Here is a 20191-nt window from a genome sequence, read left to right as displayed (position 1 = left end):
AAAAGTAGAAATATTTTTTGCTATTATAATTTTTGTGTGTGAAGGTATTATAATTTTTGTGTGTGAAGGTATTATAATTTTTGTGTGTGAAGGTATTATAATTTTTTGTGTGTGAAGGTATTATAATTTTTGTGTGTGAAGGTATTATAATTTTTGTGTGTGAAGGTATTATAATTTTTGCGTGTGAAGGTATTATAATTTTTGCGTGTGAAAGTATTATAATTTTTTGTGTGTGAAGGTATTATAATTTTTGTGTGTGAAGGTATTATAATTTTTGTGTGTGAAGGTATTATAATTTTTGTGTGTGAAGGTATTATAATTTTTGTGTGTGAAGGTATTATAATTTTTGTGTGTGAAGGTATTATAATTTTTTGTGTGTGAAGGTATTATAATTTTTGTGTGTGAAGGTATTATAATTTTTTGTGAGTGAAGGTATTATAATTTTTGTGTGTGAAGGTATTATAATTTTTTGTGAGTGAAGGTATTATAATTTTTTGTGAGTGAAGGTATTATAATTTTTGTGTGTGAAGGTATTATAATTTTTTGTGAGTGAAGGTATTATAATTTTTTGTGTGTGAAGGTATTATAATTTTTGTGTGTGAAGGCATTATAATTTTTGTGTGTGAAGGTATCATAATTTTTGTGTGTGAAGGTATTATAATTTTTGTGTGTGAAGGTATTATAATTTTTTGTGTGTGAAGGTATTATAATTTTTTGTGTGTGAAGGTATTATAATTTTTTGTGTGTGAAGGTATTATAATTTTTGTGTGTGAATGTATTATAATTTTTTGTGAGTGAAGGCATTATAATTTTTGTGTGTGAAGGTATTATAATTTTTGTGTGTGAAGGTATTATAATTTTTGTGTGTGAAGGTATTATAATTTTTGTGTGTGAAGGTATTATAATTTTTGTGTGTGAAGGTATTATAATTTTTGTGTGTGAAGGTATTATAATATTTGTGTGTGAAGGTATTATAATTTTTTGTGTGTGAAGGTATTATAATTTTTGTGTGTGAAGGTATTATAATTTTTGTGTGTGAAGGTATTATAATTTTTGTGTGTGAAGGTATTATAATTTTTGTGTGTGAAGGTATTATAATTTTTGTGTGTGAAGGTATTATAATTTTTTGTGAGTGAAGGTATTATAATTTTTGTGTGTGAAGGTATTAAATAAACAATGCTTAATTCAATGGTAAAATCAGTAGTTTGAGAAATTATTTATCAAATTCATTAATATGGACTTTGGGGCATCTTTTGTAATGTTCTGTAATTTATTTTATTTTTATAATTTACGATTTAATTAATCTAATTTAAGTAAAGGGAGGGGGGTCAAACTCTTTATGCATTTTGAGCATCGGCATTCATTTTGTACGTATTTAGCCACCACTTATAACAAAGAATTACATTGCTTAATATCCGGAAAATTACTTATTTGAGGAAAATTTAAATGCGATATTCGTTTCCAGCATATCCGAAAACCTATAAATGTCGTCATTTTAAAGAAAAATGTTCAGATGGAAACCAAGTAAAAATTTACCAATACATGTAAAACAAATTACAAATCAAGTTTATAAAAATTTTGGTTGAAAAAAATTGACATGTCAGCTGTATCTTAACAAAGTTAAGATACAGTCGACATGTCAATTTTTTTACATATGTAGTTTTAAGCTAAAACAACAGTACTTACTTGTCATGCCGAATGAAATAAATTCCTTTAAATTTTTTTTATTACTGAAAACCATAACTTTAGTAAAGGTATTTTTTGTTTAAATAAAATAAGACATTTTCATGAAGATTTAGATAAACATAGATTTGTTTTGCAAGCACACTCAAAATATGGACAAACATGCTATTTTCTTATCTACGTAAATAATTTAACAATTAAACTGTAATTACGTAACTATTAATCCAATTGTACCTTTACTCTGTGTGAGGGTATTATAATATACACCTACAAGACTTCCGCTAAAAAAGGAAAAAACGGAAGTAAAAAATAAACAGTTTTATTTAACATAACCGATTTTTTTTTTTTTTTTTTTTTTTTTACTGTGTAAACTATATCGGGTGAGCTAGTAAAAATACCGTTATTTCTTTCAAGTTTGGGAAAATAAATAAATAAATAAAAATGAAATGTTCGGGTTGAGGATCATTTTGGCAGTATTTGGGGGTGGGGGGTTAAGGGGCAAGGAGGGAAGTATATTTCTGTTATGTGTTTCCCTTGCCCGGACGCAGTAAGAGTCATATCGGACTTGCTACAAACCGGGGTGGGGGTGAATGACGTTTTAAAAGAGCAATTTTAATAATAAGACCCGGATGTGCCACCTCCGCCCACGCTTTTTAAATATCAAGAGGAGAGAAGGAAAAAAATGAAAGAAAGGTTTGCTTTTTTGCTTGTCCAACATCAGACAGACAAAAAACGATCGGTCATACGATATGCTTGAATAGACATACAAAAAAAAGTCAGAAACGGGAATTGCGGATACGGGCGAGAGGGGCGAAAGCGGTTAGAGCATCTAAAAACGTAAAAACACGTGTTCCTATTTAATCTCCTCCCCACGAGGGCAGACACAATGTCGGTTTTTAATAGCCAACGCTGTTGAAAAGAAAATGGGCTCCCTCTATCGGACTAGAAAATTACACACACCTGAGAGGACCTTTTCCCTCTACAAAACTAAAATTCGCGCATGTATGGAGTATTGTTGCTACATCTGGGCTTGTGCTTCTAACACTCCCTCTTTGACAAGGTCAGATAAAGAATCTTCAATCCAATAGATCATGCACTGGCGGCCAAGCTCCAACCTCTGCCCCATCGCTGCAGTTGCATCCCTGTGCCTATTTTGCATGTATTCCAATGGAATGTGCTCTGATGAATTCATAGCGCTTTTGCTCACTCGACCGATACTCCCTACTAAACGGATAACCAGCAAAACTTGTAGACGTTCCTAGATGCTGGATCATTTTCTTCCGTTTCCTGCTGCTCTGCTGTCCTAAATTGTTGAAGTTTAAATGCAATGCTCGTTGCTCAAGTGTTAACCACAATCCTAAATACGTTTAAATGACAATCTTCCTTGTAATTAGTAAATAAAATGTTGGGAAAAATTCAGCTACACAAAAGAGGGGCACTCTGAATTGAAACAACAATAAAAATTGCATCGGGAGTCTGAGGACAAAAACAAAAATTACAAACAGGTACTAAACTTTGCTCCTAACCAAAAAGTACATGCTTAGATGTGCATTTTGTTGTTGCCTTTTATTTGCCTCCTACAGCATAAGGTTGGGGACGGCCTATGAAAACATGCTTCAGCAGCCCTTTCTGAAGAATAAAAGACTACCTAGCGAATGGTGGCTTTATGAAGATATAGAATGCTTGTAGGTTCGCAACATAAACAATTTTTTTTTCTTTAATTTATATTTTCTAAGACCTCCTAATGACTCTATTAGAAAACTGTTTTATTATTATTATTATTATTATTATTATTATTTGCATTCATCGGACTACTGTTCTCATCTTGCGTGTGATTGTCACAACGTTTCGGCCGATATAACCTCAGGTGTATTTTGTTGAACTCGGGAATGTTTCTGTTGGACGGAATTTCAAGCGGACGCTTTTGTCTTGTTCCTATTCAAGAATTTTAAAACTTCTCAGCAAACTTTAGTCTTGCAAAGTATAATTTACATCTCTGTAAAATTGTTAATACATAAATATGTTCATTAATTCATGTTTACTCGCTTCTATTTCAAAATCCTTGTTGTTGAATAAACACTTACTTGCTGATGAGCAAGTTATAAAGCGCATGTTTTTTTTTATCTATTACGATTCTGAAAACTCGCAATAATTCATCGCCCGTAAATTATTGATATGAAATCCCTTTGTCTTACAAGGACTCTAAAAATAGGCAAAAACATTATCTGTTTTTTTTTTTTTTGGAGGGGGGGGTCCTATTTTTGTAAACTTCAATTTTAAACGTATATCAAAATATCTATTTTATGAATTGATTTTTATTAATTTATTTATTTATTTTATTATAAATTTAAAAAATCGTTTTGTTATTTTTTTATCGTAGATCGGCCAAGTATAGAAACGCGAATGGATCTTCTCAAAAAGTCGAATCGGTCCCCTGAAGTGCAGAAACGAAAAGCAAGGTACAGGTAGGATTGCAATTTGTGTTATTCTATTAAATACTAGTAGGCTGCCCGGCGTTGCCTGGTCGTAGAATACGCATAAATATTGTATTTTAATTCATACAGAAAATGAGACATGTGCGTGCAAGTATTATGGGGGTCCCCCCCCAAAACAGTTCATTTTTTATAAGAAAAAATATACTCAGTTCATTTTTTTGTAAGTAAAAAACATACTCAAGCTGAGATTGAAACCCAAACCTAAAGACAGTGAGTCAAGTATGATAACCATTACACCAGCTTGACATGAAATTTACAAAGTTTTTTTCCAAAAATCTTATTCTTAACATAAAGAAACTGTCATGTTCCTTGATTTAATGGAGTCGTTAAAACAGTTGACAAACGGATAAAAATCCGATGATCCCCACGTACCAATTTTTCAATTGTAACCCCTTAGTTTTCCGCATGTCTGAATATCCTATATACCAAATTTCAAGTCTGTAGATTAAAAGTTCATTAAGTATATAGGTTGAGAAATGTCCTCACACACACACACACACACACACACACACACACACATTTTCACTTTATATATAGATTATACTTGTATAAACCCGAACTGCATCTCGAACCATCGCAGTTCAGTTTCGTCGATCTTGGGTTATGTCGCAGGAAATAGCCAATCACTTCTGATTACATCGTCGGAGATCAACTACTTGTTGGTTCGATAGTACGCCCAGGTCGTCATTAATTATCGTCTTCAGCTGCCGACCCACACGTTTGCAAAGGCCAGGCAGAAGGAGGCTGTTAAGATCTTGCGAATGAGCTCTCCTTTTGCATGCTCAAATCACTGAAACCCCTGTTGAAAAGGACGGAGAGTAAAAACTTGGAACACGATCTTCGCGGCGTCATTTCAGAATGTATAGAAACAATAAGTGCACAGTTTGATGGTGGGAATTGTAGATATTATTATTGGCGAGCAATTGAAAGTGAAGAAGATTTGCGCGATGTTTGTTTCAAGGATGCTCAGAGAAAAAACAGAAAGAAAGACGTTGTCATGACAACAAAGAGACGGTTGAGCTGATCAATTCAGATCCCGCAGTTGTTGCTCTGATGAACTGCGATGAAAGCTAGTTCTACTGCTATGACCGAGAGACTAAGAGACAGTGTTCCCAGTGGAAGTATGCCGGCTCTCTCAAACCCAACAAGGCTAGACAGAGCAAATCCACCCAGAAACTTATGGTGATCCTTTTTTCTTTCTTTTCTTTTTCTTTTTTTTTCTTCTTTTTTCTTTTTCTCCCTTTTTTTCCTTTTTTACTTTTTTTCTTTTATCTTTTTTCTTTTTTCTTTATACTTTTTCTGTTTTCTTTTTCTTTTTTCCTTTTTTTCCTTTTTTTTTTTTGACAGCACAAGCATGGCGTACATGCATTAGGTTACCACTGAACAGACAGTCCACAAGAAATACTACGTTGATGTTTTAAGGGAGTTTGGGAAGGGATTGCGTCGAAAAAAGCCAGCGCTCTTCAAATCGGGTCAGTAGGATACTCACCAGGACAATGCACCCGTCCACAACTCCATTCTTGTCACAAGCTATTCGTCGAAGATGGGCATCAAGACAGTTCCTCACCCTCCCTATAGTCCAGAACTTGCTCCCTGTGACTTTTGGTTTTTTCCTAAGCTCAAAGAAAACCTTAGTGGCTGTCGTTATGAGAGAATTGAAATGAAAGAGGCTGTGGTGAGGGTCACTGACATGCTCACCCAAAAAGAATGAAATGGGGCCTTCCAGGAGTTGTTGGAATGGTACAACAAGTGTATTACAGCAGGAGGAGATTACTTCGAAGGGAACTAGAGCTTCACGTGTGTATCATCAATAAAAGTGCTCATGCAAAAACTCTGAAAGCTTATTGAAAGTACCTCGTATCATGACGAACGAACACCACCTCCCCTTCTCAAAAAGGAGGAGGTAATTCTTGGTGGGCGATCTTATAATAACAAATCGATACTACACCACATATTCGCAATAAAAATATTATATAATAAAAAAAATGTAATAACTGGGAGAATTTCTAACATACTTCCTTAAAAACGGAGGTAATTCCTGGGAGGAGAGTCTTCTGCAACAGAACCCATGCTACACTAACATTTCCCATGAAAAGATATTCAAATTAAATCAATTTCGTTTAAAGACGGAGGAATTACTTTTGGAACGTCCATCGTATTTTTCTAGCGGGCGAGTCTTGCGAATACTCGTTCGCGTTTGGGACATTTTTTTTTAATTATTTATAATTAAAAGAACTAATAAGAATTAATTGAAAAAACCTTTGCGAAATGTCCAAATTCCATTCGTAATTGTAGAAATTTGCGAAGAAGCGATTAACGAAATGGATTTTCGGTGATGCCGACTAAGGAAGAATGGAAAGGGAAAGAAGGATATGGCGGAAACGATTTGAATTAAATGTTATGGAGATGGAGAAAGGCGAAGATAAACCAACGAAGAAGACAACGAAAAAGAAGATGGAATATAAGAGGAGGAGGCGGAGGAGGGTGATGATGATGATGATGATGATGATGATGATGATGATGATGATGATGATGAGGAGGAGGAGGAGGAGGAGGAGGAGGATGTGAATATAAAGGGAAAGAAGAACGGAGATTAAGATGATGAAGGAGCACATGAAAAGGGAGGATGGAAAGATTAATCGAAGGAGAAACAGATGGAGAAAAATAAGGAAAATTAAGATGATGATGAAGTCGAATAAGGAGTAAGAGGAGAAGAAGGCAAAAAGAATTAAGATGGAGAAGAATATAAAGGGGAGGAGGAGGAAGAGGGGAGGAGGAAAAGAGTCGCCAACCTGATAGGTCCTGAACTGTCGTCTAGGCTTCAGTCTCTGTCCCATCGACGAAATGTTGCACCCCTCTGCCTGTTCTACAAATACTTTAATGGTAAATGCTCTGATGAACTGCACGCATTTGTACCTCCTCGACGTGACTAACCCCGACAAACCCGACTAGCAGCTGAGTCCCACCCCTTTACAGTAGAGATCCCTAGGTGTAAGAAAGCTTTTTACTCCAATAGTTTCTTCCCCAGAACTGCAAGTCTTTGGAACTTCCTTCCGGGATTCTGCTTTCCCAACTTTACTGATATGCAGAAGTTCAAGTCTAATGTGAATAGTAGAGTAGGGAGGATAGGGAGAATTTCATAACCACACGCCCGTGCTTCTGATCTGGCGACATGCGAGTTGTGGACCGGAGCATTGTCCTGCAGGAGGAGGGTACTTTTGCTGATCTTGCCCCGCCTCTTAATTTTAAGAGCTTCCCTTAATTTCCTTAAAAGTGAAGCATAATAGGCTCCTATAATTATGGTACCCTTTGCCAGGAAATCTGTCATCACTACTCCGTCCTGGTCCCAGAAGACTGTGAGCATGACCTTGCCAGCGGAGGGCTGCGCCCTTGCCTTCTTTGGAGGTGGTGAGTCCAAGTGCTTGACTGGGCTTTGGTCTCTGGATCATAGCGATGGACCCAGGTTTCATCCTGTGTAATCAGTCTTTTGAAAAACTTTGACTCATCTTCTTGGCACATCTCCAAATTCATCCTCAAGCACTCGACGCGTTCTCGCTTCTGGAATGGTGTGAGCAACCTGGGAATCCATCTGGCAGACACCTTATGCATATGCAAATGGTCATGAATGATAGTTTCCACAGACCCTGTACTAATCTTGACATCTTGGGCTATATGGCGAATAGTAATGTGCCGATCTTCCAAAATGGCAGCCTCAACTTGATGGGTAGATGCCTCATCAATGGCAGAAGGAGGCGACCAGGTCTGGGAGCTGTTTTCACGGACTTTCGGCCATGTTTGAATTCACGATGCCAGCGTTTTACAAGGTCATACGATGGGGCATTATCACCATAAGCTTCTTTCATTTCATCAAAATTCTTATGTGGTGTGCGTCCTTTCAAATACAAAAACCGGATCACTGCTCGACATTCAACAGGCTCCATTTCACACCTGACTCAGTGCAAACATCTGTAAAACAGAATCCACAATTAGATCAAAGCTGTAATATGCTACATAACCCGTAGAGATATAAATCATTGCATAGGCAAAATTCCAGCTAGATCAGACAACTGGGCGTGGGTCAGGGCCATTACTTATTGCACGCCCCTCGTATCTGCCATAACAACCTTAACATAGATAGTTACGTCGGTTACACAACCACTACTCTATCCAACCACCTCACGATGCATAATGTAGATTCCAGTGCAATTAATCAACATCTACAAAAACATAATTGTCTCCCGATGTATGACAAATCTTCATCAGTGACACAATGCTAATGGGCCATGGAACAAATTTATAAAAGTTTAAAATATTTTAAGTCATTTGTATAAAAACCCAAAACCTGGAATCAACATTATCATCTTTTAAACCAGTAACAATATTTTAAAATGCTTGTTGTATGTACCATGTGACCCAAATTTATCACCTCAGGATTTGACCAATGGCTGCAAAAACATCCTGGCGGCTGATGTCTGGGACTATTAGTTTCTTTCCTCTCCAGATTTTAGCCGTTTAGTTCCCTCTCACTCAAAGATCATTCGACAACGAATCGAAACCATTCGTGACATGTAAAGGAAATATAAAAGAGTTTTTAATTAAATGATCGTTATGAAAATCGGAATAATAAAAAAGAAGATATAATCAAACTGTTATTTTTAATTATGTTTGTTTAAATGAATAAACGCTGCATAAATACGCACAGCATGTGTGTGTCGGAAAGTAATATATACTGATGGTGCTTCTTGGTACCTTTTAGAAGTTATCTGGATGAAACATCAGCAACAGATTGGAGGAAGAGAAAGATTTGTATTTGCACAGAAATTCTCGGTATTTGACTTTTTGTAGGGATTTTATTAAAAACAAGAAATCAGAAACAATTAAAAAAACAATATTTTACTCTTTTTCAACCAAAACAATGCGTATCTCTACGTGGATGCAAGGGTTTGCTCTTTGAAGTTATGTCTAACAGAAAATTGTGGGGAGTTGAGCAGCTAGATAGTTGTTTATATTACATTTATACTTCTGCAGGTTAAACAGTCTTAGTCCAAAAGATCCAAATCTAATGAGTTACGCACTATCAGCTAAGCTCAAACCCCTGTCCAATCACCGTAATGTCGCATCTCTATGTTCGTTTTACAAGTATTTTAATGAAATGTGCTCTGATGAACTCCTAACACTTGTGCCCCCTCGACATACATACTCCCCTTAACCTTACAAGCATCAAAATCCAGCCCTTTTCTGCTGCGGTCTTTAGATGCCAGAAAGTTTTCTACTCCAATATTTTCTTCCCTCGGACTGTTTGACTTTTGAATTCCACCTCCTGTTTCCAGTTTCTTTGATTGTAATAACATGAAGAAAATTGCAGATAGTGCCGCTCAACTCCCTTCCGTCACCTGTTAGACACGATTCCAAATATCATCCCCTTACGTGGCAATAAAATTGGAGTAAAAAAAATACAATTTTCTCTATGTATAAATATATCTACCTATCTATGGTCTGTTATAAATATACTTCCAAAGTTCATGAGAAGAACAACCATACTATATATTATATATATGAGGGTTTATGCCAAACTAGTCAGGCCACCCGGTGTTGCTCGGGACCGTATAAGAAAAATTTTGAACATACCTGTTATTCTTAGGGTAGAGGAATTTTTGATGTCTATGTATCATTTGCCATCTTGAACAAAAGAATATTTTACCTATCCCAGGACGGCTATCATATGTATGAGATAATTGTACGTTTCTCTAGAACAGGAAAATTTACAGCACATATATGGAAAAAAAATTCCTTGCCTAGGGCGGGTAATGTACAATACATATTTAAAATAATTTACATAATTTTCTGTTGTGCAAATGTTTCTGTATATCACAGAATTTTTGTTTTTACATCAGAGTGCTATAGTGAAGAAGAACCTTATTTCTCATTTAAAAGTCATACTACCTGGATATATTACATGATTTTCGGTTTTAATAACTTTTATGCACGTCACAGTTAGGATTTTCTTTGTTTTTTCATATGAGTACTATACTGCGCAAGTACCTTATTTCTTGGGTAGGATAATGTACAAGCACGTCATTTTTAAGATATAGATGAAACTACTCGATAATTTTACATAATTTTCTGTTGTGCTAAATTTTCGGTATGTCACAGGTGAGAGTTTGTTTTTACATGAGAGTGCTATAGTAAAGAAGCACCTTATTTCTTATATCAATGTCATACTACTCGAATGTATTACATGATTTTCGGTTTTAATTACTTTTATGTACGTCGCAAGTAAAATTTTCTTTGTTTTTCACATGGGTACTATACTGTATAAGTACCTTATTTCTTGGGTAAGATACTGTACTGTGTATCTTTTTCTAATTCATAAATGAAAGAACTCAATGCTTTTTATGAAATGTTCTGTTTTGTACATCAGGGGGTGAGAATTTTTTTTTATCTGGGGCTATAGTGAAGAAGCACATTATTTTTTAGATGTAAGTTAAACTACTCGAATATTTAACGTGATTTACAGTTTTAATAAGTTATGTACGTCACAGATAAGGTATTCTTTGTTTTTTCATGTGAGTAATATACTGCACAAGTACCTTATTTCTTGGGTAGGATACTGTGCACGTATCTTATTTCTAATATAAAGATGAAACTACTCGATGATTTTACATAAGTTTTTCATATGAGTACTATACTGTCAAATTCCTTATTACTTGTACACAAATACATTAACAAAGTAAGTGAACATTGGACGTGATTTTTGGAATATGACATCTATAGACATATACAAACGTATACATTGCATATAATTCATAATGATCAGTCAATTAGTTTTGGAGTTGATGCAAGACACAAAAAGATATAATCATATACACATAATTAAAATTAATAATGATCGGTTAATTAGTTCAGGAGTGAATCCAATACATACATATATATAAACATATACACATCCTTAAAATTCATAATGATCGGTTAATTAGTTTAGGAGTAGATCTAATACGTAGAAATATATAAACATACACACATAATTAAAATTCATAATGATCGGTTAATTAGTTTTGCAGTGAATCCAATTATAGAAATACATAATCATACACACATCCTTAAAATTAATAATGATCGGTTAATTAGTTCAGGAGTGAATCCAATACATACATATATATAAACATATACACATCCTTAAAATTCATAATGATCGGTTAATTAGTTTAGGAGTAGATCTAATACGTAGAAATATATAAACATATACACATAATTAAAATTCATAATGATCGGTTAATTAGTTTTGCAGTGAATCCAATTATAGAAATACATAATCATACACACATCCTTAAAATTAATAATGATTGGTTAATTAGTTTAGGAGCGAATCCAATGCACAGAAATATATAATCATATACACATCATTAAAATTAATAATGATCGGTTAATTATTTTAGGAGTGGATCAAATACATACAAATATACAGATATATACACATAATTAAAATTCAGAATGATCGGTTAAATAGTTTAGGAATGAATTCAATACAAAGTTCTATTACTGGATCTATTTACGTGATTATTGGAATGTAACAGATAAGTCGATATATCCTATATATTTGACATTTTCCTTATATACAGCAAAAATATTTTTCCGTTTTTTTTTTAATATAAAAGTGTTCTTTTATAATTACTAGCATTTCAGCCCGGCGTTGCCCGGGTGTTTGGATGTGTGTGCTGAGCAAAAAAAAAACATACATACATACATACATTTATATATTGGTGACTAAAAATTTTCGACCCAAACCGATGAAAAAGCTTGCCATATCTCTGAATACCCTTTTATGTAAAATTTCAAATGTTTAGACCAGAAATTGTCTGAGTAATTTGGTAGAGACTGCAGAGGTCAATTTTTTTTTAACTTTGGGCCCTATTATGACCCCTTAAATTTTATTGTTTTGGGTTCAAATCAAGTTATCAAGTTAGATCTATGTCTAAGAAACCTATATAAAAAAATTTTCAAGTGTTTTGACCCAAAACTGTCGGAGGTGTTTAGTAGAGTTCTCAAAAGTCAAATAAGTTATTACGTAGGGAAATGTACATACACAGGCAGACAGATACACAGACACGTTCATTTATATAGATATATAGATTGATTACGTAACATTTAAAAGTCCAGAATTTCGGAAGGTGATAAAAAACAAAAAAAAGAAATGGTGGAGCTCGAACCCGCAATGTTGATGTTAGTAATGTACGCGTTGCACTAAATGAACAACTGCCTTAATAATTTGGTAAATTCAATAAATAAATAAACTTCTGTTACAGATCGTGCGCATGCGTAAACGAGTCCATTGTCGCTATGCTCGTTAAGTTGGCATTTCTTTCAAGTTGGAACCCCTTTTTTGAAGCCCTTAGCAATTGTTTTAATCAATTAAACACCCCTAATAAAATTCTGCACCCTATATGCAATCTTTTGAGCTATAGCACGCAGTCAAACGACCATCCGTCTAGAAGGAGATACAATTCAAAAACGGAGACAGACACACACACAGACATAGTGATATTTATGTATTAGATTAATCGTTGTATATGACTAAAATTGGGTTCAGATTTACATTAAATGCTAATCTCTAGTGATCCTTAATTGTGTATCGAACAGATACAATAATATTTAGTTAATAATTTAACAAAATTTAAAACAGAACGATTCTGTAGTTCCCAAGAAAAAGTGACAGTAAATGTGGTATCGTGGTGACTAATTCCTATTTGTGCTTCGGACGCATACCATAAGACTTAGTCCGCTGCACATTATTTCCATCCAAAATTACAGTAGTAGTTTCTGAGAGAACCTGCAACAGACAGACAAAATGAAATAGATATGCGCGTTTACTTTACTTACAAAATGAAATAGATATGCGCGTTTACTTTTTTTTTCTTTTTTGAAATAGTAAGAATCGAAAGTCTGTTAATTTTATTTTTGAAGGTTATATGTGGATACATGAAATTATATATATATACATATATATATATGTGTATATATATTCTGTTTTAGCATCATTGATTAATTACGAAATATATTTAATAAATTTTTAGTTTTATGCGTCTCACGAACCGAATCTTTGTGACATTTGAAGTCAGAATGATGACGACATCTTACTGTCATTTAATTGATTGACATTTCAACTCATTAACTGTATCCTTTTTAAACTCATCCTCCAAACCACACATATATATATATATATATATATATATATATATATATATATATATATATATATATATATATATATATATAATACTTCCTTCCTTGATAATTAACTAATAATTATTAACCTAACCATTAGTCTACTTCCGTTCGACATTCGTCATCACAATTCTACTTCTAAGTTCCCGGAAGGATGCCGAAATGAGAATGAGCAACCATTTATTTTTTTGTATTTATTTTACAATGCAAAGATTTTACTTTAATTCTGTAATAAATATTAATCTGTTAAATGTTATCTGTTGGTTTAACGTGAAATTGGGATTAAAATACTTGGACTTTCTGGGTTGGATTAAAGCGTAGTATCTGTTCCATCCGAAGATGTTTATGTACTTGCGGCAGGTTAACTAAATGGAAAAATGTTACAAACTCTAACAAAAGATTTGCAGATAGACACGCATAACCAGATATAATGTAACAACATTAACTAGTGGGCCAGGGGCATTACTTATTGCACGCCCCTCGTACTTAAATAAGTTGGTTTAGTTTGAATAAAGATGGCTTGATAATACTGTGGGGTCTGCGTTCGTGTTGAACATCCGTAACATAGAAATAGATCACAAACTTTTTTTCATGCACAACCAATGAAAAATACAATTTCCAAAAATGGTTTATTTATCTCCTTCCCACAGTAGGAAAATGCGACAAAAGGTCGGAAAGTGCGATTCGAAACAAGCGCCTTCGAGTCTCGTTGGTATATTTCATTAATATTATTAAATATTTTGTTCGGGGCACCTGCTGGTTAAGATGAAACTGATTTTTAATTGCGTTGACGACTTTGTAGTTTTACTTTTCGATAAAGACTTTTAAAAATACATTGAGGACATTGCCAAAGTTGTTGCAAATAAGGTGGGCTCCTTCTGATGGTACTCCTATCGATTTAGACGTATGAGGTTCACCACAATAACTAAGTTGTTTGGAAATCTACACAGATTTGTTTATAGTGGTGAAGGCTTTGTGCAGAACCAATCACACAGTCTAGCTGAATCCACTGTGAAAAATTTCCCCACTCTTTATCTGTGCCTAAATCAAAACGTGGATTCCATGAACAAAGCTTCTTTCTTAGAACTGCACGCCTGTGGAACTCTGTTACGTCTGCCTGCTTCCCACCGGACTTCAACTTGGATGTGTTCAAGTCCAATGTTTACAAATTCCTAATGAACCGCCCCCTTAAGTAAACACTTCATCAAATCTCCACACTAACGTAATGTACTTGCAATAACCCTTATCCCTAAGTGGCTTCCGGGCCTTGATAAGTGGTGATCACTTTGTAAAAAAAAAATCACACTCTTTGGTACAACTGCTAATCTCAGTCGGTACAATGAGCGTCACAAGATGGATCAGACAGTAGACTTCAGGTTTTATATCAGAGTTTTCTTTCTAATAGATGCATGTCTTTCAGGTGGATCTCTCCCAGTGAATTAAACACGCCCCCATATACCAACCTGGAAATTTCTACGTCTCAGCGGTACATACAGCGCCTAGCCTTCGCAAGTGGTCACTCGTGTGATACTAGCTAGGCTCATCGTTGCTTAACTTCGATGATCTGGCGAGAACCTTACATTGGTTGTGCATGAAAGGAGTTTGTGACCTATCCCCATTTCACGGATGTTCAGCGCGAACGCAGACCCCACAATATTATCAGTTCACTTGGCATCCGGCGGTGTGTCTACGTGATTAGACCTAAAAAGTCTTAAATCTAAACTCTATCCCATCGTTAATGAGTGTACAGTAGTCAATGGGACAATATCGTAGTAATTGCTACTAGTGGAAATTTGCTCAATTGGATTACTTAAGAGAAACGGCTCATCAAGAACTTGTTTACGTTGGACTTGTAGTCAGTTTGAAAGCAGACCAGCGGAACAGAGTTCCACAAGCATGCATTCTAAGAAAGAAGCTTTGTTCATGGAATGTATGTTTAGGTTTAGACACAGATAAAAGAATTGGGGAAACTATTGATAGTGGTTTCAGCTAGACGAGTGTTTTTCGTGAATGTCAGGCCGGAGGGGACATAGATTGAGGCTCAGTCGAGCACTTGCCATGAAAATAACGATAAAGCAGAAGGAGAAATGTGCTCTGGTGAACTCATCTCACTTGTGCTCCTTCGACGTACATACTCTGTATTTATCCGAAAAGCGGCAAAATCCCACCACTTCACTGTCGAGGTCTCTACTCGTAGATGTCGAAAAGCTTTCTCCTTTACTAGTTTCTTCCCTCGCACTGATTGACTTTGGAATTCCCTCCCTGTTTCCTGCGTCTTTGTACTTACTCTCAGAAATATAAATGGAATGCGAACAGATATATCGCTGCTCAACACCCAAGAATCCTACTGCTCCCAAATTGTAGCCCCTTTCGTCCGAGTCGCAATAAGTCTTGTTTCGGGTGAAAAGGCGTATTAAAAAAGAAAAAAGAAATTGCGTCGAATGACTTGTCCGTCGAGATAAGGATGTGCTTGATGAGCATCGTCTGACTTTCTGGGTGGAGCGGATTAGAGGATGAACGGGGATGGAGGGTTTTCGGTTCTTTTCGTCCATTTCGATTAATCAGAACAACGGAAAACATCAGTGCGCAATTGCACTCGAGTCCTTCATGAAGTCGGACAAATTTATAGCTTGAAAGAACTTGTTAATGGCGGCCCGGCATTTTGGTGAAGGGGTCTGTCGCAATTGTCCTGTGGGAGTGGCCGCCCCTTACCCTTTCACTACCTCTCTATCTCTCTCTCTCTCTCTCTCTCTCCCTCTCTCTCTCTCTCTCTCTCACACACACACACACACACATACACACTGTTCACATATATATATATATATATATATAGAGAGAGAGAGAGAGAGATTCTCATCCCTCTTTCCTTTCCCCCTCTCTTCTATCTCTCACATTCTATGTCTTTCTCTTTTTCTTCTACCTCTCCCCTCTCTCTCACGCGCATATTCACACACTCTCTCTCTCCCTTTCTATTCCATCTTTCTCCGCTTTTTCTTTCTCTTTCTCTCTCTCTTCGTCGCTCTCTCCCCGTTCCCTCTCTCCTTTTCTTATCTCTTTCCCTATCTCTCTCACTCTCGTCATCTGTTTCTCTCTCATCTTTATCTCTTTCTCATCTGTTTCCCTTTCACGACCTTTTTTCTCTACTTCTCTTTCTATTTTTCTTTCTCCCTCTGTCTTCCTCTCCCTTTCTCTCTTTTCATCTCTCTCTTCCTCCTTGTCTCTCTCTTCCTCTCTCTTCTGTCTCTTCTTTCTCTTTCTCCTTCTCTCTTCCTTTCTCTCTCTTTTCTCTCTTAATCTCTCTCTCTCTCTCTTCCTATCCTTCTTCGTCTCTTCATCTTTCTGTCTTCTTATTTCTCTATTCCTCCTCCTCCTCCTCTCTCTCTCTCTTTCTCTCTCTCTCTCCCTTCTTCTTCTCTCTGTATCTTTTTTTTTCTTTCTCTGTCTCTCCCTCTCTTCCCATGATTAAAAAACGCGCACTCACTGCACCCTGGAACCCCAAAAAAATAAAACTAAAAAAACTTGAACGACGACCTTAAAAACTTCGTGATGATCACCAATTAATATTTTGAATCGCAATGAGAAATTCTTGCTCGTTCTTTTTGTCATGGGATTTTTGGATTGGAAGGGGGGTAACGTGTGGGGGGCTCGTCGAAAAACACAATTTTTTTACAAAAAAAAAATGTTTCCCAAATGCCGTTGTTATTGTCTTCTTGCAATGAGGACTAAACAAAATCTGACAATAAAATGCTTTAGTACTTGATGTTTATATAAAATATTTGTACAAAATTGGATATACAAAAATTGGATATACAAAAATTGTATACACAAAAATTGGATATACAAAAATAGGATATACAAAAATTGGATATACAAAAATTGTATATACTAAAAATTGTATATACTAAAAAGTGTATATACTAAAAAGTGTATAAACTAAAATTGTATATAATAAAACTTGTATATACAACACATTGTATATACTAAAAATTGTGTATACTAAAAATCTATATACTAAAAATGTATATACTAAAAATTGTATATACTAAAAATTGTATGTGCTAAAAATTGTATACACTAAAAATTGTATATACAAAAAGGCCATATATAAAAACTTGTATATACAAATAATTGTATAGACAAAAATCTATATACTAAAAAGTGTATATACTAAGAAATTTATATACAAAATGTCTATATACTAAAAATTGTATATACTAAAAATTGAATATACACAAGGTCTATATACTAAGAATTTTATATACTAAAAATTGTATATACGAAAAGTCTATATACTAAAACTTTTATAAACTAAAAATTGTATGCATAAAAGTCTTTATACTAAAACATGTATATACTAAAAAAATAGTATATACAAAAGGCCTATATACTAAATCTTGTATATACTAAAAATTCTGTACACAAAAAGTCTGTATACTAAACATTGTATAAACTAAAATTGTCTATACAAACTGTCTATATACTAAATATTTTATATACTAAAAATTTTATATACAAAAAGTCTATATACAAAAAGGTGTATATACAAAAAGATTATATACTAAGAATTTATATACAAAATTCTATATATTAAAACTGTATGTGCTAAAAATTTAATTAAAGACTATATACTAAAATTGTATATACAAAAAGATTATGTACTAAAAATTGTATATCCAAAAAGTCTATATACTAAAAATTGTTTATACTAAAAAGTGTATATACAAAAATCTATATACTAAAAATTTTATATACAAAAATATTATATACTAAAGATTGTATATGGTAAAATTATATATACAAAAAGTTGTATATACAAAATGTCTATATACTAACAATTGTATACACTAAATATTGTATATACAAAAAGTCACTACACTAAAACTTGTATATCCTTAGAATTGTATATACTAAAAGTCTATATACTAAAACTTGTATATACTGAAAATTGTATATACAAAAGGTCTATATACTAAAACTTGTATATACTAAAATTTGTACATACAAAAAGTCTATATACTAAAAATTGTACACACTAAAACTTGTATATCCTAAAAATTGTATATAAAACATTCTATGTACTAAAAATTGTATATACAAAAGTCTATATACTAAAACGTGTATATACTAAAAATTGTATATACAAAAAGACTATATACTAAAACTTATATATACTAAAAAGTCTATATACTAAAAAATGTATATACTAAAAATGTTATATACAAAAAGAATATATACTAAAAATTGCATATATACTAAAAATTGTATATACAAAAATCTATATACTAAAAAATGTATATACTAAAAATGTTATATACAAAAAGTATATATATTAAAAATTGTATATACAAAAAGTCTGCATACTAAAAATGTATATACTAAAAATGTTTTATACAAAAAGAATACATACAAAAACTTGTATATACTAAAAGTTGTATATACAAAAAGTATATTTACTAAAAAATTTATATACTAAAAATTGTATATGCAAAAAGTATATACTCTAAAAAATGGATATAATAAAAATTGTATATAAAAAAGTCTACATACTAAAAATGTATATACTAAAAATGTATATACTAAAAATCTTATATATAAAAAGAATACATATAAAAACTTGTATATACTAAAAATGTTATATACAAAAAGTCTACATACTAAAAAATGGATATACTAAAAATTGTATATACAAAGAGAATATATACTAAAAATTGTATATACAAAAATTATATATACTAAAACATGTATATACTTAAAATTTTATATACAAAAGAATATATACTAAAAGCTGTATATACTAAAAATTGTATATACAAAAGGTTTATATACTAAGAATGTTATATACTAAAAAATTAATATTCAAAGAGTCTATATACGGAAAATTGTATATACTTAAAATAGTATATAGGAAAAGTGTATATACTAAAAATTGTATATACTAAACTGTCTATATACGAACAAGTGTATATACTAAAAAGATTATATGCTAAAAACTTTATATCCAAAAAGTCTATATACTAAAAATTGTATATAAAAAAAATTATATACTAAAAATTGTATATACAAAAAGTCTATACACTAAAAATTGTATATACAAAAGATTATATACTAAAAATTGTATATTCAAAAATTATATATACTAAAAATTGTATATACAAAAAGTCTATACACTAAAAATTGTATATACAAAAGATTATATACTAAAAATTGTATATACAAAAATTATATATACTAAACATATTATAGACAAAAAGTCTATATACTAAAAATTGTATATACAAAAACATTATATACTAAAAATTTTATATCCAAAAGTCTATATACTAAAAATTGTTTATACTTAAAATTGTATATACAAAAATCTATTTACTAAAAATTGTATATCCAAAAATTGTATATACTACAAATATTATAGACAAAAAGTCTATTTACTAAAATTGTATATACTAAAAATAGTATATGCACAAAGTCTATATATTAAAAATTGTATATACTAAAAGTAGTATATACAAAAAGTCTCTATTCTAAAAATAGTATATACAAAAGTCTATATACTAAAAATTGTATATACAAAAACATTATATACTAAAAATTTTTTATCCAAAAGTCTATATACTAAAAATTGTATATACAAAAATCTATTTACTAAAAATTGTATATCCAAAAATTGTATATGCTAAAAATATCATAGACAAAAAGTCTATTTACTAAAAATTGTATATACTAAAAATATTACAGACAAAAAGTCTATTTACTAAAAATTGTATATCCTAAAAATATTATAGACAAAAAGT

The 20191-nt window shown here is 32.7% G+C and overlaps 1 protein-coding gene across 4 annotated transcripts in view; it reads left to right on the top strand.

Moving 5' to 3' along the window:
• Positions 1-20191, top strand: part of LOC145297830 (uncharacterized) — a 147278-nt gene that overhangs the window by 106861 nt on the left and 20226 nt on the right. For 2 of the 4 annotated variants that reach the window (XM_080144157.1, XM_080144159.1), the window contains exon 3: positions 4064-4148. In XM_080144157.1, the coding sequence (XP_080000283.1) occupies positions 4064-4148 (85 nt within the window). The remainder of the gene's footprint in view (positions 1-4063; positions 4149-20191) is intronic. The other 2 variants (XM_080144158.1, XM_080144160.1) reach the window with 1 other exon arrangement.

The sequence above is a fragment of the Euprymna scolopes genome, chromosome 18 (assembly GCF_053919585.1).
Source record: "Euprymna scolopes isolate OS-2025 chromosome 18, ASM5391958v1, whole genome shotgun sequence".
Lineage (NCBI taxonomy): Eukaryota > Metazoa > Mollusca > Cephalopoda > Sepiida > Sepiolidae > Euprymna > Euprymna scolopes.
Note: the sequence above shows the minus strand (reverse complement) of the source record. Positions and strands in the feature narration are given on the sequence as shown.